This window comes from Antrostomus carolinensis, unplaced genomic scaffold, assembly GCF_000700745.2.
Source record: "Antrostomus carolinensis isolate BGI_N321 unplaced genomic scaffold, ASM70074v2 scaffold2290, whole genome shotgun sequence".
NCBI lineage: Eukaryota > Metazoa > Chordata > Aves > Caprimulgiformes > Caprimulgidae > Antrostomus > Antrostomus carolinensis.
The window spans coordinates 7,798-30,319 of NW_010286250.1; the positions used below are offsets into that span (position 1 = coordinate 7,798).

A 22,522-nucleotide genomic window follows, 5' to 3' on the forward strand; every position below is an offset into this window, starting at 1 on the left:
GGAATGATGGATGTATTCTATACAGTGGGCATGCTCTAATCTCCTTGTATTTTGTGCAGGCTGCATTCAGCCTAAGCTCTTTGAACAGGTCTGGGAGCTGTAGAGACAATCTGCATTCATACTTATGTTGGATTTTAGATGCCAGTGTTGCTGATGTTATGTGAGCCAACTTGACTCTGGGAGCAATGTAATCATATTCATGCAGGATGCCCCCTGAGCCAAAAAGCTCTGATGAGAGGTGCCACGAGCAATGGTTGTTATCCTGACCTTGGTGCTGAGTGTACTCAGCTGTGCTGTTTCTCGACCTGAGCTGGTTTAAGTGCCCAGCACAGGGCTCTGCCTTGCAGACTGATGAGCTCAGGTAGCCCAACACCTCATTAGGGACCTCAGTCCAGACAGCGTGTGGTGTAGATACATTGGAAGGTCTGTGGGAAGTCTGCAGGTGGATGGGGCTGCTGGGTATCCTTTTACTTCAGATAACACAGCACACAGTTGAGTGGGAACCTGTTGCTCTCTGTGTTCGCTCATTCTCTGCTCCTCATTCCTAATGTGCCGTTTGTCCTCCCCCTTCCCCAAAGTCTCTGGTCCAGGGCACCATTCCTACCAACCTGCCAACAGAGATGCCCCAGCTGATCCCTGTGTTTCCGGGGGGAACTCCACTGCTGCCCCCAGTCGTGCCAGCCAGCATCCCTGTCTCCACCCCACTGCCACCTGCCTCCTTCGGCCTGGTGATGGATCCCACCAAGCAGCTCTCCTCCTCCTCTGTCCTGGATGCCTTTGAGGCCCCGCCGGGAGGAAGTGGTGGCTCCACCTTAGATTCGCTGGATTCTCTGGATCTGCTGCCCTACACAGACTCGCGGCTTGATGCGCTGGACTCCTTTGGGACAAGCAGAGGGTCACTGGATGCCTTGGATACCTTTGCCATTGGTAGGTGCGGGGCTGGCGGGGTTTTGTGCTGCTTTACTTGTGAATGCATGCCAAAATTATTTCCTTCAGTGGTCAGGACATCTGTCATGTAGCTCTGTCTGATGGTGCTGCAGAATGGGAGTACAAATGTGGAACGTCTTGGGCAGAGCAACTGAATGTGTCTTGCTCAGGAGTAACAAGAAAGGCTTTTGGTGTGTTTAATCCCAGATAACTAGTATGTGCATGGTGTGAAATCTCAGAGGAGAAAGGAACACAAAGGTGTATAATGATGAGCAATGAGACTGAAACCTGGCCTGGTGTCCAGGACACCTCCTTTGGCAGAATTTGCTAGGCTATAACATGATTCCTCCATCTCCCCCAGTGACTCTGACATTTTGGACCAAATGAGCAAAATCCTGATGATTGTTTTAGGTGATATAGGACCTTGTTGCACTGGGCAGAACAGCAAATGCCAAGGTGGGTCTCTCTCATCTCTGGGTTCAAGAGAGCACTGCACTCTTATGTCACAAGGAGCAAAGCTGTGGAGGATGGTGGGCAAAGAGTAGGTCCCCTCCTGTCCCAGGAGGGAAGGTAGGCTTCTTCTTGGCTAACTTGTCCCCAGTATTGCAGCAAAAGCATTTTTAGAAGAGCAGAGATTGTCCAGTCAGCATTTCAACACTCAGATTCACCTCAGTATTGGGCTGCCTTGGAGTTGAAAAAAAAATGCCAGCACTCAGTTGGGTTCAGTAGGGTGCAGGGAACAAGAAGGCCTTTCCTGGAGTTCTTTCAAGACTTAGACAGGGGAGTTTGGGGAAAAAGTACTAAAATGTTATGAAATACATAAAGCAAATGGATTTAATAAGCATTTGTTTGTCTTTTTTGTGAGCAGAACTGCCTCTAAAAATGAAATGATTGTTTTTGTTTTGTGGGGCTTTTTTCCTCTTCTTTTGCCCAGAAGAAACTAGCCCTCAGGAGCTGCGACACCAACCTGGCAGCCAAAAACCATCCCCCGTGGTGAGTGAGCTGCTCCCTCATGCTGATGTCCCAAGGTGCTCTGGAGCCAAGGTAGTAGTGACTTGGGTGATGTAGGTAATTTGGGCCCCTCTTCTTAACCCGCCCCAGTGAGCGTTGCCTCCCATGTGGTGGTAAGACAGGTAAAGATTTTCCCAGAGTTGGTAGGAAGACGTTTGTTCCATCTTAATTTTTGTCTGCAACTCTGCCTATTGCCAAGGTAAACATGTTGTGACCTAGGTTATAGGTTCAAGAGGAGATCATAGAGGCCAGTGTCCCACTATATGTCAGCCACAGAACACTGAAGGATGGGGTGGAGTAAGCCAGCTTTGTCTTAAAACTAGTGAGGTTCTTTGCTCCTCTCTGCCCCTGTCAGGAGGCTTTTCCAGATACACTATCCTGCCCCTGTCCCATGTCTCCAGTCACGGAGCAAAAGAGGAGGATTATCTGTGATTAGCAAGCTTGGAACAAGAATTATTCTTAAGTTCCTGGTGTCCTGCTGTCCCTGTTACTTCAATGCAGAGCCAACTCTCTGTCCTCAGATTAATCTGCTCCCTGAAGACTCACTGATAATTGGATTGGTTTTTTTCCCAGGCATTGGGTTAATTTGAGAGTCTTCAAATGCAGAGTTGGTCATGATGGAAGGAATGGGGAGGAGTGAGGGGGGCATTTTGTTCTGTGGTTCATGGTAGAAAAATGAGGTCCCTCACCAAGAGAGAAAGAGGTCTGTCTTTGAAGTGAACATGCCATGCTGTTTGTTGTCTTTGAAAATGTTGCATGCAGCTCTTTTGGAAATGTAGTTTCAGATGTGAACGTTTTGATGAGAGAGGAAATAATGAAGGCTTTTAAGAGATGAATGGGGCAAGGGATTAGAGAGGTTTCTTACTCATATGGTTGCAGAGCTGAGAAGAGAGGTATGTGTGTTTTCGCTCAGGTCAGCCTTGGTGGAGTGAATCACCCAGCTGTGCCCAAAGTCACTGAGCACCTGCTATCCCAGCCGGAACCAGTAATGCCCAACACAGCCCTGCTGGTGAAGAACCCTCTGGCATCTACTCACGTTTTCAAACAAGCCTGTCATATCTGCTACCCCAAAACAGGTGATGCATTTGCTCTGCCACCCAGAGCGCTGGCCCGGGCTAGGGTTTGCCTTTCCCTGGGCTGATGGGGTTATTCTGTCCTGCAGGGCCCAAGGCTGGTGATTACACCTATCGGGAAGGCTTGGAGCACAAGTGCAAGCGGGACATTCTGCTGGGCAGGCTGAAGAACTCTGAAGACAAGACCTGGAAGAGGATCCGTCCTCGCCCAACCAAAACCAACTTTGTAGGATCCTATTACCTGTGCAAAGGTGATCTGGAGGGGATAGGGCTGTCAGTGGCTGGGCAAGGGCTGTAGCACGCGTGCCAGGGGTGGTTGGGAGGGGGCTTCCAATTGGTATCACCTTCTGTCTTTGGGGTCTTCCGGTGCCATCAGTAGCCCATGGACCAAGAGGGCTCAGTACAATGAAAGACAGTCAGTCCCATGCCGTGGAGAGCGAGCAGGTTTTAAAGTGGTGGAGCAGAAGAGTTGCACAGGCATAGTGAGGTGCTGCGCACAGCCAAGGGCTCAGATCTGCCCTGTTGATGTGGGCTTTGCTGAGAACCTGCCTCCTGTAGGCATGCCTGCATTAGTCCCACTCTGCCCAGCAGTCCCATGGCAGGGCTGTCGTTCTGCCTAGGGAAAAGCTCTCTCTGCCTGCTCCATTGCTCCAGCCCATCCCTGCATACATGCAGGCAATGTGATCAGACTGGTCCCTGCGACAGTGTCATTATAAAGTACCTAATGAGGTGGGGAGATTGTGAAAGCCAAGATAACAGAGCTCCTGTGTGCTGGGCTGCTAGGAGAACTTAATCTGGATTGGCTTTAAAAGGGGCTGGTTAATCATGGTCTGTCCCTAGCCAGGCACTGAATTAAAGCAGGCCTCCATTTTGAGATGGTTTCCACAACAGATGGCATTACTTGAGATGCCACCATCCAGTAGTTTGCATTAACTTTCCTGAGTGTCTTGGTATAGACAAGCTTGAGGGAAGATGTCTTTTCTTTTTTCTTTACCTCTGTGTTTTCTTGCTTTCAGCTCCTTGTGAGGTGTGGGCAGTGGGAGGAGACGAGAGAGAGAGTTTAGTTTCTGACTGGGCCGCCCTCCCTGTGTGGTGGTGTGTGCTGTTTGTTGCTTTGTAGATATGCTTAACAAGCAGGACTGTAAGTACGGGGATAACTGCACCTTCGCGTACCACCAGGAGGAGATCGACGTGTGGACGGAGGAGAGGAAGGGGACCCTCAACCGTGACCTCCTCTTTGACCCGCTAGGTGGGATCAAGCAGAGCAACCTCACCATTGCCAAGCTCCTCAAGGAACATCAGGGCATCTTCACCTTCCTCTGTGAGGTACAGAGCTGGCAGGGGGGAGCAGGCACCCTTCATTGTCTCCTCAGTATGTATCTGGACCATTGATGTGTTGATAGTTGCCATCATGGAAACATGGTGAGATGACTAGCACAAATGTTAGTGCTGCAATGGATGGCTATAAACTCTTCAGAAGGGAGAGGCAAGGAAGGAGAGGCAGTGGGGTAGCCCTGTATATTAGGGAGTGGTTTGAGTGTTTAGAGCTTAATGAGGGTGACAATAGGATTGAGTGTTTATGGGTAAGAATCAGGGGAGAGTCCAAACCAGGATGAAGAAGCAGATGACATATTGTATAAGCAGCTGGCAGAAGTCTCACAATCGCTAGCCCTTGTTCTCGTGGGGGACTTCAACTTGCCAGATGTCTGCTGGAAATACAGTACAGCAGAAAGGAAACAGTCCAGGAGGTTCCTGGAGTGTATGGAAGATAACTTCCTGACACAGGTGTTGAGTGAGCCAACTAGGGAAGACGTCCTGCAGGACCTGGTGTTTGCGAACAGAAAAAGACTTGTGGGTGATGTGATGGTTGGAGGCCATCTTGGGCACAGTGATCAAAATAAGAGTTTTTGATTCTTGGAGAAGTAAGGAGAGAGGTCAGCAGAACCGCCACCTTGGACTTCTAGAGGGCAGACTTAAGCCTGTTTAGGAGCCTGGTTGACAGAGTCCCTTTGGAGGCAACCCTGAAGGGCAAAGTTGTCCAGGAAGGTGGGTCATTCTTCAAGAAGGAAATCTTAAAGGCACAGGAGCAGGCTGTCCCCATGTGCCAAAGGATGAGCTGTCAGGGAGGAAGACCAGCCTGGCTAAACAGAGCTTTGGCTGGAACTCAGGAGAGTTTATGTCTTCTTTGGAAGAAGAGGCAGGCAACTCAGGAGGACTACAAAGATGTTGTGAGGTTATGCAGGGAAAAAATGAGAAGGGCCAAAGCCCAACTAGAACTTCATATGGTTACTGCCATAAAAGACAATTAAAAATGTCTCTATAAATACATTAGCAACAAAAGGAGGGCTAAGGAGAATCTCCATCCTTTATTTATCTCCGTCCATAGTGACAAAGGATGACAAAAAGGCTGAGGTATTTAATGTCTTCTTTGCCTCAGCCTTTAATATGATAGTAAGACCAGTTGTTCTTGGGGTACCCAGCCCCCTGAGCTGGAAGACGGGGATGAGGAACAGAATGAAGCTCCCGTAATCCAAGGGGAGATGGTTAGCAGCCTGCTACACCACTTAGACACACACAAGTCTGTGGGGCCGGATGGGATTCACTCAAGGGTACTGAGAGAATTGGCAGAACTGCTCACCAAGCCTCTTTTCATCATTTATCAACAGTCCTGGCTCACCAGGGAGGTCCCAGTTGACTGGAGGGTAGCAAGTGTGACACCCATTACAAGAAGGCTGGAAGGTGGATCTGGGGAACTACAGCCTGTTAGTCTGGCCTTGGTGCCAGGGAAGGTTATGGCAGATCATCTTGAGTGCCATCACACGGCACATAGGGGACAACCAGGAAATCAGGCCCAATCAGAATGGGTTTATGAAAGGCAGGTCCTGCTTGACTAACCTGATCTTCTATGACAAAGTGACCCACTTAGTGGATGAGGAAAAGGCTGTGGATATTGTGTACCTAGACTTCAGTAAAGCCTTTGACACCGTTTCCAGTTGCAGATGACGCCAAGGAAGGTTCTACGGAGAGATCTAGACAGGCTGGATTGACGGGCTGAGGCCAAGTGCCAGGTCCTGCAGGTCACAACAACCCCATGCAATGCTACAGACTTGGGGAAGGGTGGCTGAGAAGCTGCTCAGTGGAAAAGGACCTGGGGGTGCTGGTCAACGGCTGGCTGAATATGAGCCAGCAGTGTGCCCAGATGGCCCAGAAGGCCAATAGCATCCTGGCTTGTATCAGAAATAGTGTGGCCAGCAGGAGTAGGGAAGTGATCGTTCCCTTGTCCTCAGCACTGGTGAGGCTGCACCTCAAATACTGTGTTCAGTTTTGGGCCCCTCACTACAAGGAAGACATTGAGGTGCTGGAATGTGTGCAGAGAAGGGCAGCACAGTTGGTGAAGGGTCTAGAGAAGAAGTATTCTGAGGAGCGGCTGAGGGGACTGGGGTTGTTTAGCCTGGAGAAAAGGAGTCTCAAGGGAGACCATATCACCCCTTACAACTACCTAAAAGGAGGTTGTAGTGAGGTGGGTGTTGGTCTCTTCTCCCAAGTAACAAGTGATAGGACAAGAGGAAATGGCCTTGAGTTGCACCAGAGGAGGTTTAAGTTGGATACTAGGAGAAGTTTCTTCACTGAAAGGATTGTCAAGCATGGGAACAGGCTGCCCAGGGAAGTGATGGAGTCACCATCCCGGGAGATATTTAAAAGATGAGTAGATGTGGTGCTTGGAGACGTGGCTTAGAAGTGGACTTGGCAATGTTAGGTTTATGGTTGGACTCAATGACCTTTTCAAACCTAAACAATTCTGATTCTGTATGTCCCAGCCAATGCCCTGCTCCCAGAAGGGCAGTGAGCAGTGGATGCAGCTGTGTAGGAGAAAGGAGAGGTAGTTTTCCTCCTTAGCCCTGCAGCTGAACCAAGTGCACACAACCTCTCTCTTCCTCTGTCTTGAGGTGTTGCTTTGAATTGTAATTTAACCCCAGCTTCTTTAGAAATCAGAACCCCCTAATGCAACAAATTCCCACTTGATGTCTGTGCTGAGCCAGTGAGTTGGTCAGTTAAGGGTTGGCTCGTACTGTCTTGATGCTCTGCAGCAGACAGTTCCTCACACTGACAGTGGTACATGTAAAGGGACATGTTCTTTGCTATGAACTGGCTGTTCTTTTATTTCTCCCCATCATTTCCCCCTTGTTCTTGCTCTGTTGGCTAACTGGGAAAGAATATGTGGCTCTGACCAAAACTTTTCCAACCACAATGGAAAATATTGTTGAGAATAAGCCAAAAAATGTTGTCCCGAAGCTTTTCCAAAAATGTGCTTGCTTTATTTTAAAGGCCTACCACAAAGTTTTCACCAACCTTCTTCTAACTTTGAACATTAGAATAGGCTGGCTCTGAGTCTCCTTCCCCTACCAAGTGAAGTGGCTCTGGTTCACTACTCTCTAAGATTTTCCCAGCATGCTAATTCTTCTCTTCTCAGATTTGCTTTGACAGCAAACCCCGGATTATCAGCAAAGGGACCAAGGACACACCATCTGTCTGCTCCAACCTTTCTGCCAAACACAGTTTCCATGACAACAAGTGAGTGATCGTTTTTTGTGCTGATGAGAACAATCTCTCTCAAGTCCAGCCAGTTTAACTCCAGGGCCCTGCTCTCTTTCTTTCTTTCCTCCCCATGGGTTCCAATCATAGGGCAGCTCAAAGCATGATAAATAGCACTGTGTGCTTCACCCTGCATGTTTCCTCCTGGTGCCGAGGGATTTCAGGCATCAGCAAAGCTCTTTCAAGTCAGCCTAAGTTTTCCATTGACTTAATTTGCCTTTCAGTTTGGCCTTTACATAAAGGTCAAACCAAAGATCCTCTAGCTCAGGATCCTGCCTCTGACTGGCTGGTAATGAATGTTTAGGAAAACAAGTATGAGAACCATGTCAAATACACAGTAATATAACCCTTTCTGGTTCCTGGCAACCTGTGACTTAGGGACTTGCTGAGCCAGAGGAGTTGGTATCTTTGCTGCATATTTTGAAGTGTGTCTGATCTCTGCACTTAAGCAGAGCATCAGCCATGGGCTGAGGACATTGAAAAACCGTACCTAGGGTTGATAGGGTGGGAGGGCAGGGGTTCGGTTTTCCCAGTGGGAGTGTGCCTCTCCCAGAGCTGATTTTCTGTGTTCTTTGCTTGCCCAGTCAAATGTCTGAAAGTTGCATGTAAAGAGGAAGGGGTGACTATTTGATCCTCTGGTGCTTCGTATTTCTCTGGCCTGGCTGCAGGTGTCTAGTCCACATCGTGCGTTCCACTTCCTTGAAATACTCCAAGATCCGCCAGTTCCAGGAGCACTTCCAGTTTGATGTGTGCCGACATGAGGTGCGTTATGGTTGCCTGCGTGAAGATAGCTGCCACTTTGCTCATAGTTTCATCGAGCTCAAGGTCTGGCTGCTGCAGCAATATTCAGGTGAGTGTGACTTGGTGCAGGGCTGGTGGTTTGTACACTCGAGATTCCTCTGGAGTGCATCTGGGGCCAGTTGAGAGAGAAAGAAGGTGATTTGGGAGTACTGAGAAGTTGGTGCTCACTTGTGCATGTACTTACTGTCTCCTTGGGGACACAGAAGAGAGGGCCAAAGTGTTCTGTGAGATGATTTGGCCCTTGTTCCTTTCCATGTGCTGCTGTAATTTGCAGACCAGGAAGCCTTTCCCTTGGGACCAGCTCCATAAGTTGAAATGATTATTAGGTCAGGCTGAATCCCCAGAGGTGTTTTGGTGCTTAAATCCTGTGCAAGTCCCTAAATAGCGGTTGGGCCCCTGAGTGAGTGTCTGGTGCAGTGAGAGTGGCAGTGTGCACAGGTGACAAAGCAGGTACATAAAGGAAGGCTGTACATCTCCAGTTTCTCTAAACAAATTCTCTGACAGTGGGAAATGACAGGATACTTGGTGTTTCCCAAAAAGGCTTTGATGACATACCTCTGAAGAGGCTATTGCAGAAATTATATTCAGGCCACTCACATAATGACCCTACCACATCTGGCACTTTCAGTCCTCTCTCTCTCTCTTGAGAAGCTGGAGGGTTTTTCTTGCTACGCTCCTATTAACCAAGTAGATACTGCTCCACACATAATGTTACCTACATCTTTCTTCACCTCAGGGTCTTGTTCATTGTGGGACCCAGCCCAGTAATGGAGGTATTTCAGAGAGGAAACACATTGTGGATGTTTCTCACCATTCTTTGATGTAATTGGAGGCAGCTTCTTTAATTTATTGTTCAAGTGCCTGTCACTGTTGTTCTGGGCAGTCCTTCACCTTGGCTTGGCTCATGAGGTACAGTGATGAAGTACCAAGTAGCACACTGTGGCAAATGCCATCTTTTATTCTTCCCATTTGGCCTCACTTACTTGTGGCCACGGGAAATTAAGAAATTACAACACCAGAGTTTCTAAGACAGCACATGTTGCCTGTCAGCCATACGCCACCATTGCTACCCTACATGCTTATGATACTGCCCATAGTACTCTGAGCACTCTAATATTCAAGCACTTTGATCTTTTCCCCACCCTATGGTTGGCTTATTTTTGTTGATTTTTTTTTTTTATAAAAAGTTTTTTTGCTCCCTCCTTCCCTCCCTTCCTATTCCTTCATCTTCAGCTTGTAGAAGAAATGGTTAGATTGATTTTTATTTCTTGTCTTCTTTACTTAAAGTGATTTCTAGTGGGGAAGCTGAGGAGATGAAACAAGCCATGAGATTAGCTGCAGAGGTGGTCAGTAATCCTTGTGCTTATTCCCAATTTTCCAACAAAGGGAGAGTCATAATCTTTTTGTTTTGTTTTGTTTTGTTTTCCTGCAGAGCTGTATACATAAGCCTGCTTTCCTTGTGAGTTTGCCTTCCTGGGGTGGTAGTTTATTACCTTTCTTAAGTGTAGCCCTCATTATGGAAACAGAGATGAGAGGTAATTGTCGCCATTCTCTGGGAATGCTTTAGCTTTGGAGCAGAGGGTTTGATTTGGGCACTGTTTACTCAGCAAAAACAGGAAGAGGGCATCATTCATAGCAGCTTGCATTTGAAACCAGTGGGCTGTTGCATTTCACAGCTATTTGAACTTTTACAGAGCTTGTGGCTTTGTTCATGGGGATAAAGGATTATATTAGCAGAGTAAAGGTTCCCAAGATCTGAAACTTGGACAGACAGGACTGTTTTCTTGTTCACTGTGGGTTTTCGCAGACGTATCTCGCTATGTTCTTCCATCAGGGGAAATTAGAGAGTCTCTGTCCTCACTACTGATGTTGCAAAAAGTGCTGAAATGTTATAAGTAATAAACACACAGGCCTTTTGGTTTCCAGATCTTCTCTTTGGGACAATTCATGCTTTGGAGAGCTGGTTTATTGGAAAACATCCTTTTGTATTTGGAAGGGTTTTTTTCCCCAACCACATTTCTAGACTGTATTGTTGAGTTAGTTCAAATTTCTGGGACTGGAAGAAGACAGTCACTTGCCAAGAACTTCATTTGAAATTCAGTCTTTTGAGAGGAGCGGTATATGCTTCTCCCATTGGTTCTACACCCTGAGGATCACAGTGCAGGTGTGCAGAATGGAGAAGATGGGCTTTGGCCCTTTCTCTGCCAAGTCCAGGGCAGCATGTTACCTTTTTGCTGTGGTTTTCCCAGCTGTATAATTTTTGTCCCCAAAGTACAGCTCAGCATTGTGTCCAGCCCTGGAATACTTGGACACGGAAAAGGGAGTTGCAGTTTTTTTCTAACTCTACACAGTTTCTTCTGGGATTAATGGTTAAGAAGGAGAAAATCCACAAACAGCTCTGGTCTGGGAGTAGTACCAGCTATGCAGCAGCTGCCATTTTGGAGGCCTGAGCAAATGTTCCTGAAGAATGTTAAAGTTCCCTGAATGCTTTTTGTCCTGTCCAAGCCCTGTACAAACATCAGTATTGTTGCCTGGCAGGGACTTGGACAGCTGAAATCACAGATGGGGAAACTGAGGTCAGGAATGCTGTGATTTACCCAAGTTACACAGCCTAATCTGAGATGAAAACTTGTGTTTGCTGGCCCTTAAGTTCTGGAACATGCTGGCTCCCAGATCAAAGATTGTGTCCATGTGGCATGCCTGGGGAACACCTCACTTCAATAATAAAAGCTGTAGGCAAAAGCAAAGCAAGCAATTTTGCAACCTCTCTGTGCTGAGGGTGCTGCATCAAGGCCACCCTCAGCACCCCACTTGTTGCAGTCAGCTGTTGTAAGATACTTCAGTTTGTTTTGGCAGCTATCTCGGGTCTTTATGGCACTTAAACAACATGGCGTTTTTGTAACAGAGTCCTCACACTGAGCAGACGGTTCCTACTCTTACATACTTTTCTCTTGCTGTTTAGTGCTCTGAGAATCATAGCACCCATCTAGCTGGCTGGTGCTGGCAGGGGCTGTTCCCTCACCACTTGAGTTGGTCAGGAGCTAATTTGTTAGATCAGGTCTGACCAACCCTTTTTCTTGTTGTCTGATGTTGCATTTCTGATTCCGGAAACCTTGCAGATCTTTCCTTGCTGGTTACATACTAGTAACTGTTCCTTGGTTGGTTTTGCACTGTTGGTCTTTCCTTGCTACTTTGGTTACACTTGGCGTTTGTCTGTGTTGAATTTCACCTTTCCTCTTCACCTATTGCTTGATGGACAGCCTCCACAACTTGCAGTGTGTAACAGGCTAATTAATCCCAGCAGGGATTAGGTGAGGCTTCTGGCTTCTCTTCTGGGGAGATGCTAGATGTCTCAGTGGGATATCTGTGATCTTCCAAGCTAGTGGCAAAAAGGCCAATATACAGTAGATCAACAGTAACAAAGCATTACCTTCAGTATTTTGGGTAGAAGCTGTTGATATTGTGTTGGGGGACAGCCTTGGTCAAGGTCTTGACCTCTAGTCAAGAATCATCATCTTGGAGGCAGCACCTGGGTCCTTTGCAGACAGACTGAGCAGAACGCCAGGTCTGAATGAGCCCAGGAGACCGAGCTCTTCCCCTCTCATTTGGCTTGTGTGGAGAGAGGACCTTCCTTAGCCTGTGCTTAAACACATTTTGTGGTGGGTCCCGTCACAACCCATGTCCTGATTTTACCAGTGGGCCTGCTGGGAGCTGTCAGCCACACAGGGGTTCTTAAGCCCCACTGTAGGAAGTCCTGCAACCCCTCCCTCCCTCTTTTCTCTTGGTCAAAGTAGGGTAGCTCAGTCCTGTCTCCTTTTGTTCCCAGGAATGACCCATGAAGATATTGTGCAGGAATCGAAGAAGTACTGGCAGCAGATGGAGGCACATGCCAGCAAACCAGCCAACAGCATGGTAAGGTGCATATAGGACTTGCAGCCTGGTTTTGCTCCCAGCTATTCCAACACTTTCTGTCTTTTCCTCCCACTGCTGTGCCTGACAGGTCCCAGGCAGACAGGCTGGCCATTGGGGAGGAGGACAGCTGAGAGCTTTCCTGGTTGCACTAAGTGATGAGCTTTGTGTCTTGTTTTGCAGTGTTGTTATCTGCTCTGTTTAGTAGTGGGGTGAAGCCTCCAGAGCAGGGAGGGCAGCACACAGAGAGCTGTGCTTCCTGTGGCACCCTGCTAGTGAAATCGGGAGACTTAGGGGACCATGGCTACACCGAGGGGACCAAAGGTGTCCTGCTGCCCTGTAGTGGCCAAGGGACGATATGGCAGTCTGAAGGACTCTTAAGAAATGACTCATGACCCACAGGACTGCTCTAAACGCAGAAGTGGGTGGAACTTGCAGCTCAGGTGCTGTTGAGGCTGGGCAGAGATCTTAGTGGCACTTTGCCAGGAGGAGGCTGTCAGCTTTGCCTCTCTTTGTGCCACCAGTCTCTCAATGTGGGAGAAGGTGCCTCTGGCTGTATCCTCCAGCACTGCCAAGAGGTTTCTCTGGAAAGGTGTGTTACAAGCAAAGGGCACCTTTTTGATTTCTTCCAACCTGGCTACAAGTGGCACTGCCTTATCCGTTTTTTTCCCCAATAAGGTGTTCTGTAGTTTAGGAGCAGAGTCCACCCAGAGAGGACAATTCCCAGCCCAGCCCCAAGGTTGAACTAAAGCAGTTTTGCCATTAGAACAATGAGTTTTTTGTTCCTTAATTACTTTCAGAAGGTAATGTCTGATGAGATGAGAAACTTCATGCCTCCTAGCAAGCTCTCAGTCATAGGAGCAGTTCTGTCCCCTGCAAAATGGCGGGCAAACTGTTGTGAATCCTTTTTGTTCCCACTTGTCAGCTTTCTTTCCCCTTGTGGAGGCCTAAGCTCACCATGCTTTGGCCTGTGCCTTACTGCCAAAGCAAGGGTGCTTCACCTTTGTCTGGGACCTCTCACCCAGGAGTTCCTCTGCAGAGACCAGCACTAAGTGCAGCATGTGAGCACTCTGCAGAGGAGGTGTTTTATAGGAAAGGGATCTGAGTCACTCACGTGGTGTGCAGCAGCTTGCTTTTGGCTAGGTTACAGGCCAGCAGAAGTGTTCTGAAGGCTGTAGGGCACTGATGCTGGGGAAAAGCAGGTCTGATGAACATGGGTTAGCCCAACAGGAAAGATGCAGGTGACTGCACTGATCCTTGCATCGGGCTCTGTGTCCACCTATGTACTGGTTATGCTGCATGAGATGGAGTCATCTTTGTGGAGATGCTCAGCAACTTAAGTGTGCAGCCTATTCTGCTGTTATTGAATGGGAAGCAGCAGTCCAGAGTAACCAAGGTCTCTAGTTCCCAAAACTGTCTGACTTGCTTAAGAAATATGTTCTAGCCTCTCAGGAAGCTGAGAGAACAAGTTTCTACAGCCTGTATTATGTGAGAAGTGAGCCTGGATGATCTGAATGGTCCCTGCAAACAGAGCTGGCTATGAGCTCTTTCTCCCTGGTGTGAGGACAGAGGCAGCTGCATGCATCTCCACAGTGGAGAAAACTTAAGTGTGAGTTTGCAACAGTTTGTGACACTAGTTGGATTTATATCAGCAATCCCTGCCCCATGGAGAGTGAAGCCTAGTGACCGGTTCTGTCCTGCCTGCTGTGGATCTGCCTGCATTTTCCAGAAAGCTCTGTCTTGCCATTCTCTGTGCATAATCTGGGGATAAAAAAGGATAGATGGACAGCTGTTCTTCTGTAAGCCTTGCAGCTTCAAAATCACCTTTGTCTGAAGGTGCTGCTGTTGGAAGAACAAGTTGTTGAGTGGGCACAGTCAGACCATGTCCTCTGAAGCATGTGGGATCTGAATACTGAGCGAGGGTTTCATTTCTGGCTGTTGGGGCTTGCAGGGGGCAGGGGATCAGGAAAAGAAATGCCAGTGCCTGCTACATCAGCAGTCACAATGGGCAGAGAGCTACAGTTTCTGGGCCTTGTGGGCAGTGTTAGGGCTGATGGCCAATGGCGAAGTCTGGTTGTGCCCCACAAATGCCTGTCACAGAGCTGGACTGCACCCTCCACCCTTCCAGGGCATCTGTTTGTGCAGAGGAGGAGTAGCAGCCTTGGTGCAGTCAGAAAGTGCCTACCAGTGGCACCATCGGTTGTCTGAAGGGATTGGCAGCCTGACACTGGCACTGTGCAGGGAGACAGGGCCAAGTTGGTCAGATGCATGTGTTTGCAATAGCAAACCATGGCTTTGGCATCAGCACGTACTCAGCCAGGGGGCTGTGCTCTGGGGTGAGACACTGGCCTGCTGCCGAAGACCCCGGGGCCAGGACTAATGTATCTGTTGAGAAATGTTTACTTTTGCCATTATTTTCTCCCGTCCAAGCAGGCTAACGTGACTCAGAGTTTTCTCAGTGTCCTTCCAGCTTTTGAAGTTGGCTGCCTGGCAAAGACAACATCCCAGGAGTGCTGTAAAAGCAGACCCCTCCTTCCCACCATCCCATGTGATCCACGCTCACCCTGGTGCCCTCTGGTCAGCGGAAGCAAAGTCGCTCCCAGGGATTTTGCTGCAGTTTTGTCACAGCTGCCAGTTGGACTCAGCTGGGTTTGTGCAGTTCTGGAGAAAAGAGGCAGGCAGCATACAGGGACCCAGCAGCTGTGACAGTGCAGGTCAGGAGACTTAGCAAGAAGTGGAAGATGAAGATAGCACTCCTTGTTAAACATGTGCCAGGGATCTCACACTTGGCCCCATGAATTTGGCCCCATAGAGGCTGCTGTAGGAGTAAACCCAGTGGCTGCAGATTGAAGAGACAGTCAGCAGGAGAGACTGTTGCAGGTAGCTGAATGTCCTCCCATCACATCCCTAAGAACTGAGGGGTTTTAGCCCTTGTTTTTGTTTTGTTATGTTTTGTTTTGTTTTCAAGGGCTATTCTGTTTTTACTCCACTAGCCATACACATACGCAGAACTCCCATAAAAACTGGTCTCAGAATTAGGCATTTAAGCATGGAGAGGAAAGCCTCTAGTAAGGGGTACTTGCACCTAAGTACAGCTGACTTGGTTAGGTGGCAGAGTAACCTGGACTCCTCATATAGTCCACCAAGGCACGTGGCTTCTCCACAGAGCATTCAGTGTAGCTCAGAGGGTTTCCTGAAGTTGGGAGACACAAGTGGCCATGCTGGGGCTGTAGCTTTCTGCAAAGCCTGAAGTGGAGAGCTGTCGTGCCAGACTTTTATTTATTTGGTTGCCATGGTGCATAGCTAACACTATATTGTCTGGCTTCATAGCAAGGGGTGGTGCCACAGCCTGAGGCACTTTTGCCTGGCTTCGTCTGCTAGAGCCTCATATGATTCTAATTTCCACACTGTTGGTTATCAGCAGCCTGCCAGGTATGTGTCTTGCCTTTACAAATACAGTCATGTAGCAGCAACAGCAGCAACTTTGATTTTTTGCTTGGCTCCCAATCCCATGGGAGCATATGTGCCCACTGGACTGACCAGCATCTGCATGACTCTGATGAAGAAATGCATGGTGTTTCTTATGGTTAAGAATTTGTGGAAAAAGCAACCCAGATCACCAGAATTACCTGCAAAACATTTTCTTTCTCTCTGATCTGTTGTGCCTTCTGGAGCCACTCAGTTTTTATGTTTGCTGGATCAGTAGATTTGAGCCAAGCTTCCTGGCTGTGCCGAGAGATCTGTTGCCTGGAAGATTACATGGCAGATAGCATGGGGCTGATAAAAGGGAATATGCCAGCAGTGCTGTTTTGTTACCAAAACAGCACACATCTGAGGCCACACATCTGAGAGGGAGGCACCTTACTGCCTTCTGTGATATCCCACGTCTCAACCCTGCTCATACCACAGCCAAATGCTTTGATATGTTCTTGGTGGTCACCAGTGCTGGTGAAAGCTGACATGAACAAGTCGTGTGCTGGATGCCACCAGGAAGGCCATCTTGTAGGCAAGCAGGCCAGAATTGCCACTGCTTTTCAAGAGAGGTGATGGTTCTCTGGAAGGGTCCCTTTGCTGGGACATCCAGAGCAGTGCTGACCTCCTGTAGTCAGCACAAGCAAAGGCCAGCTTTCTGGTCAGCTTTTCACAGTGATGGAGGACCTTTTATATGTCAGCTCTGCTTCTCCAAAAGACTAGGTCTGGAAGATGCAGAGTGGTAGGTCATAGCTTATGTGGTGTTTCCTGGAAGATGCTTTGATTCGGTACTGCCTGTACTTGCTGTTTTCCCTTTGCCAGGGATGGATGCACGTAGGGTCCACGCTACTGGTAATCAGTTGCTGTCAGAAGCCTGCTCCTTGGGGACATGGTTTGCCTGTCTGCTCATTGTTAGGTCCTCAGGCCTAGAAGTCAAGGCACGGTAGCTGGGATGGGCTGCTTATGTGAGTAGCAGTCAGAGGACTGTTTTACTGGTACATGACGTTTGTACTTCGTGGTCGGCTCGATGACCGGAGTGTCCTTTTGTACCCTTGCATACTCCAGTGCCCACGGCCACTGGCATCCAGTCAGGTTTGCTCTTTGGTTTGGAGATGAACTGGAAACACCAGCTTCATGTCTTCCAGTGGTGATACAGAATGAAAATGGCTTTCAAGAGATTTGTTCAGAAAACACAGGGCAGTGGTAATATGTGACTAGGTCGTTTTGGGTTTGGGTTTTTTTCCACAATCTGTTAGTCATAATCCCAAACCAGCCTTTTCATGGGCACAGGTAGAAGGCCAATCAAGGGAAGTGGCTGAGAGAATATGAAATATGTGCATTGACAGTTGTGCCTCTGTCCAGAGATCATGATTAACTGCCTGTGAAACCTGGTGCAAAGGAACTGTGTGAGATGGAAACCTGCCCAGGAATGGCTTGGAAGGATATCAACAAGAAGACCCAGCTCTGACTTCACTGTGTCAAATGCTTGATGTGACATGAGCCTCTTGGTCCAAAGGCAGGTCCTGTGCTGTGGCATGGCCTGGCTTCCTCCTGAGGAAGCTGTCTCAGCTGAGCTACTGAGTTCTCTCCATGGGTACTGAGGGGGATATGGATTGCCCTCCCTGCGGGGAAGTGGGGATTAAGCGCTGGGGCAGGTCTCACAGAGCTTGTCTGTACACGGAGATACGCTGCAGGGGTTTCACAGCCAGGCCTGGTCAGTGCTTGAAGCTGCTGGGCTGGCTGTGCATTTGGCCAGACGTCAAAGCCCAGGAAATCATGCTGAAGCAAGCAGTGGTTTTGCTCCTGTCTGGTATCTCAATGGGCCACCTGCTAACACTGGCAAAGGAGAGTTGGGCTGTCTCTGATTTAATCTGGTTTGTCACTGGCGTGTGGGTGTGCAGGGAGCTGCCAGCATCTCTGTGGCAGTTCGGGGGGTGCATTTTGGCTCTGTTTGCCTGAGGTTGTGATTCTCTTCCCCAGGCTTCTCCGCGGGCTCCCATGTCAAGCACCTTTGACCTCCAGATGAAATTTGTGTGTGGCCAGTGCTGGAGGAACGGGCAGCTGGTGGAGCCAGATAAAGACCTCAAGTACTGTAGTGCCAAAGCCCGCCACTGGTGAGCAATGCAACCTTCTCTTTCCCCCACCACTCCTCAGGGTCAGAAATTTATCCTCTTACCTTCTCCAGGGCTTCATGTGGCCTCTTTGGAAGAAGCTGTAAGGTTTCCTAGAAGCCTCCTGCTGCTCAGGGTGTTTGTCACTATAACAAGCATTGCAGATAGCTGTTTTCCAGTTTACAGCTCTCTACTGTTTGTATTTGCTGCCAGCATTGTGCAGACTGTTATTCCTGGTGTGTGCAGTCCAGCTCCCCCAATTCTGTTTTTTCCCAGTTGCTATCATTTCTTCTTAGCAAGGTCAGTAATATAGTTCTCCTCTGCACTTGTTTATACTCCTAGCTGTTTGCAGATGTCTCTCAGGTCACTGTTAGCAATGATTCAAGGCATTCTGCTTCCTTTTAAATTAGTTTACTTGGCTGTTTCGTTGCTTTGGTTGTTCTTCTCTGATGTATGTCTTGTCTGTTTGCCCATCCTGGCTCCCTGAGTCCCATGAGGGTGTTTGGTGTGATAGAATCATAGAATTATAGAATGGTTCAGGTTGGAAGGGACCTACCTTCTCTGTCACAGTCCAACACCCCCTGCAATGAACAGGGACATCTTCAACTAGATCAGGTTGCTCAGAGCCCCATCCAACCTGACCTTGAATGTTTCCAGGGATGGGCCTTCTACCACCTCTCTGGGTTGTTCCAGTATTTCAACACCCTCACCATAAAAAATGTCTTCCTTCTATCTAGTCTGAATCTACCCTCTTTCAGTTCAAAACCATCACCCCTTGCCCTATTGCTACAGGCCCTACTAAAAAGTTTGTCCCCATCTTTCTTGTAAGCCCCCTAGAAGAGGAATGTCACCATTGGGTCATGGAAACTGTGGCCTGTCTCACCCAGGCAGCCTGGCAGGATAGGATGGAAAGGTTTATAGGACTTCACTTCCCGTAACTCACACCGCAAAGGTGCGCAGTCCAGTGTCCTGTTGCAAATATAAGACCTTTGTTGAAAGAGACAGAAGCAGCAGTTGCTGGAGGAAGTGAGCAGGTGAGGATCGCTTCCTGGAACAGGAAGGTTAACACCTCTTTGTGCAGCTGCTGAATAGAGGTGGGGGTTTTGCCCAGAGTATTGTCCTGGTGATCACTTGCTGGAGCTGCAGGAGAACTGATACTTCCTGGCACCTGTTCACAAGACAGTGCTTGTAATGACTTGCATTTCTACTGTACCTTTCAAGCAGAAAATATTCCCAAATGTTTTTCATGGATCATGATTGCACAAGAATTGGCTGTGTTGAAGGGTGGAATGCAGCTGTTTAGCAATCCATAGTGATGCTATGTGAGACTTGGGGGAGACTTTTGTGGCTTTTTGAGAAGAGATACCCCAAGAAATATGTTATAAGCAGAGGGAGAAGTCTTCCTAAAACACCCTTCTTGTGGCTTCTCTGTCACAGATATGCATGTCTAGGAGCAGATGGATAGTGCAAGGACAAGCTGAACAGGAGGATCTGGTCACCTCTCAATATTTAAGGGTCTTTGAGGAAAACAAAACATTGTTCTGCTCTTCCTTTTGCCTCTCTTGATTTATTCTCTCTTCTTCAGTTGGACAAAGGAACGTCGTGTCCTGCTGGTGATGTCCAAAGCAAAGAAGAAGTGGGTGTCTGTCCGACCACTGCCTTCCATCCGCAACTTCCCACAGCAATATGATGTAAGCCCCATGCCCAGCGCTGCCAGGTGCCCCTTCCCCTTCCTTCTCACCACAGTGCAGTGCTTTGAGGGCTGGTACCTTGCCGACCTGGCAGGGAGGCAGACACGTGCTGGCTGAGGTGAGAGGCAAGGGCAGAGGGAAACACATCCAGTAAAAGGGTGGAGCAGAAAAAGGAGCAGCACCCATTTAAACCACTCTGCACACATATGCAAGTTTCGGACGTTGCTGTTAATGCAGTCACCATCTCAAGAAGTGGCTGGCACAGGGTTTGGAAATGAGATTTAAGTCTCCCCTTAGGTCAGGGTTTCTCAATGTGGGTTAGAGGCAAGCTGGAGCACTTGGGAGAAGCCTGTCCTTGCCTTTGCTATGGCTGGCTGCTGTAGATTGTGAAACGTGCTCACAGTGTGTTTTGAAAGCAAAACTAATAACTCAGCTAAAAAGCCACATGCTATGAGGAAAACTACAGATACCCAAGGTCCAACCCCAGCCCCAGATATGGTCATTGATAGTTTCTCTCTCCCTCTCCTTTTCTCCCTCCCTGAAAGGAGAAAGCTCCTCTCCCCCTGCCCTATGAGATCTGCTGCCCCTTACTCCGTGGCAGGCACAAGGCCACGCATGAAGCCTTGAGCACTCTCCAGTTGCAGGCCAGTTGCTAGAAGCCAGAGTGGGGGAGCAGGAGTTATTTACAGCTGCTGCAGTAGGAGACAAGGCCAGCAGGTGAGTCGCAGATCGCACAGTAAAGCAGTTTGCCATACGAGTGCGTGTGTTGCCTGAGCTCCCACCCAGCCCCAGACAGAGAGGAACAGCGTGTTCCCTTCCCCCCAGTTTGTATGGGCCAGCTGGTCTCCACACTGCTGTCCTCCTCTGGTGGCAGGACTTGGGGAGAAGGGACAATCAGTAAATATGGTGCTTGGAACGCTTCTCATTTTCTCTGGCAATGATGTTGTTGGTAGCTGTGAAGTAAAGCTGTGTGCACACTAGTGTGGTCTAAGCAACCCATAAGGCCACTCTTCAGACACTTGGAGATGGCTGGAGAATGAGTCACCTTTGGGGACCAGCAACTTGACCAGCAGGAGACACTGTTGGGTCTATTCAGGCTGCTCTCTGCTGTCTTGAGCAGGGCCAGCACTAAGCGTACCTGTACCTGGTGGCCTATGGAAATGGCAACAAGATGAGTCCAGGTGCTAAACTGAGCTGCCTGCGTATTTATAGGGAAAACTTACCCGTCATGTCATCAGGAGCTTGAGGAAAAGAAGCATGAGTTAATGATGTATGTCCTGTTTGCAACCTCTCCTGTGTGCAATTTAATGCCCTGGCTGTTTTTTTGAACTCATTTTCCCCTCTAGCAAGGAGAGTTTGCACAGATGCTACATTTTGCTCTCTGTCTTTTAACAGTTGTGTATCCATGCGCAAAATGGCAGGAAATGCCAGTATGTGGGTAACTGCTCCTTCGCCCACAGCCCTGAGGAGAGAGACATGTGGACCTTCATGAAGGAAAATAAAAGTGAGTGGGGGAAACATGGGCCAGAGATTTTGGGGAGAGGGAAGAGGACATTTGGGCAGTGGATGCAGGGTCTTTTAAGACATACTTTTGACAGCAGAGATGGAGCTGGACAGAGCTGGTACCATGAGTTTAGATGGCACTATGGGGCAGGTCTGTCTATACAGAGCTGCTCTTTTCTTAAACATGCATGTGTATCTTGAGTCCCTCACTCTGGGACTAGTGCACATTGGTCCTGTGTCTTGCATTCCTCCACTGCTTCCCTCCCTGTCTTCAGCTCTTTGAATCCACCCTGTGCTGTCCCTCTAGTTGCCTGTACTGTCCCAGGCCAGGCCCTGTGTAGAGCTCTGCCAAAGCACCAGTCCTGACCTGTAGCTGCTCCTGTATCTTTCTTGTCTTTCTTGTATCTGCCTTGGCTTTGTTGCCCATTTCTGCTCATATTTCTTGCTCCTGGGCTGCGGCACTCCCTCCTCGTGGCATTGCATTCAAAGGGGTGGATTTGAGATCCCAAACGAGAACATCGTTGGGTGGTACCTTTGTGGAGGAGCTTGTCTGGCATTGCTTGTGCAGACTCCTAGCTTACCTTTTGGGGGATAGCTGGGGGGGTTGCCCATGTCCTGGACTGCCAGCTCTCTGGCAACAGTTCTTATTTATTCAAACCAACAGCAAGCTAGGAAAAAACCGTCTCTGCGAGGCCCAGTTGTCCAGGTGCTCACCGAGCTCTGTTGGGAGATGCTGGAAATCTTGGAGTGCTTCTGGTCTGCCTTGAGTTTGTTCAGTCTTTATGCTTGGATGGAGGGTCTTTCTCTCTGCAGGGCCAAACACTGTTATTTGTTACAGTTCAAGTAATTTCATTGCTGAGGCCTTTAAAGCACATCAGACCAGTCTGGGTGTGTTTGCTCAAGCACGAAGGTGAATCTGCAAACAGCAGCGTTGTTTCAGTTTGGGGGAATTTACATTCATTATCCCCAATTGCCCTGAATTCCTCAATTAACCATTTAGCAAGGAGTAAATCACTAACGCAGCGTGTCATTGGTGTCTGCAAACATTTATGTTTCCATAGCCTCTCTCAGAAACAGATCTTTGAAAGGCAGATGTGCAGTCAAAGCTTCCACCCAAAATTTCCCTTCCCACTGGTATTCTGAGTGGGTTTTAAACCAAAAGTATCAAGAGACATCGACTGCTGTCCTCTGGGCAGCTTTTGAACTTGAGCCAAGCTATCATTAGGTCTTCCTCCCCAGTGCTTCCTGTGGCCAGTTTGCTCGAGGGCTCTCCTCCCCCTCGAGTGCTGAGGATGAAGCTTAGGCTTAGAGGGAAGGGATGGGTCTGAATCCAGCCCCTGCCTCAGCTCCCTGGCTGGAGTGAGATGTCTGCTGAGGTCAAGCAGAATCAGGCCTGATGGAGAGTCACCTCGCAGGGTGAAGTCCACAGAGA

The 22,522-nt window shown here is 48.6% G+C and overlaps 1 protein-coding gene across 1 annotated transcript in view; it reads left to right on the plus strand.

Moving 5' to 3' along the window:
- ZC3H7B (zinc finger CCCH-type containing 7B) overlaps positions 1-22,522 on the plus strand; it is a gene marked incomplete at its 5' end in the record, with an annotated part of 32,580 nt that overhangs the window by 7,712 nt on the left and 2,346 nt on the right. The window contains 11 exons of the mRNA XM_010177225.2: positions 579-927; positions 1,862-1,920; positions 2,852-3,014; positions 3,101-3,262; positions 4,132-4,337; positions 7,483-7,583; positions 8,273-8,454; positions 12,232-12,317; positions 17,766-17,899; positions 19,482-19,587; positions 20,983-21,091. Coding sequence (XP_010175527.1) covers positions 579-927; positions 1,862-1,920; positions 2,852-3,014; positions 3,101-3,262; positions 4,132-4,337; positions 7,483-7,583; positions 8,273-8,454; positions 12,232-12,317; positions 17,766-17,899; positions 19,482-19,587; positions 20,983-21,091 — 1,657 coding nt within the window. The remainder of the gene's footprint in view (positions 1-578; positions 928-1,861; positions 1,921-2,851; positions 3,015-3,100; positions 3,263-4,131; positions 4,338-7,482; positions 7,584-8,272; positions 8,455-12,231; positions 12,318-17,765; positions 17,900-19,481; positions 19,588-20,982; positions 21,092-22,522) is intronic.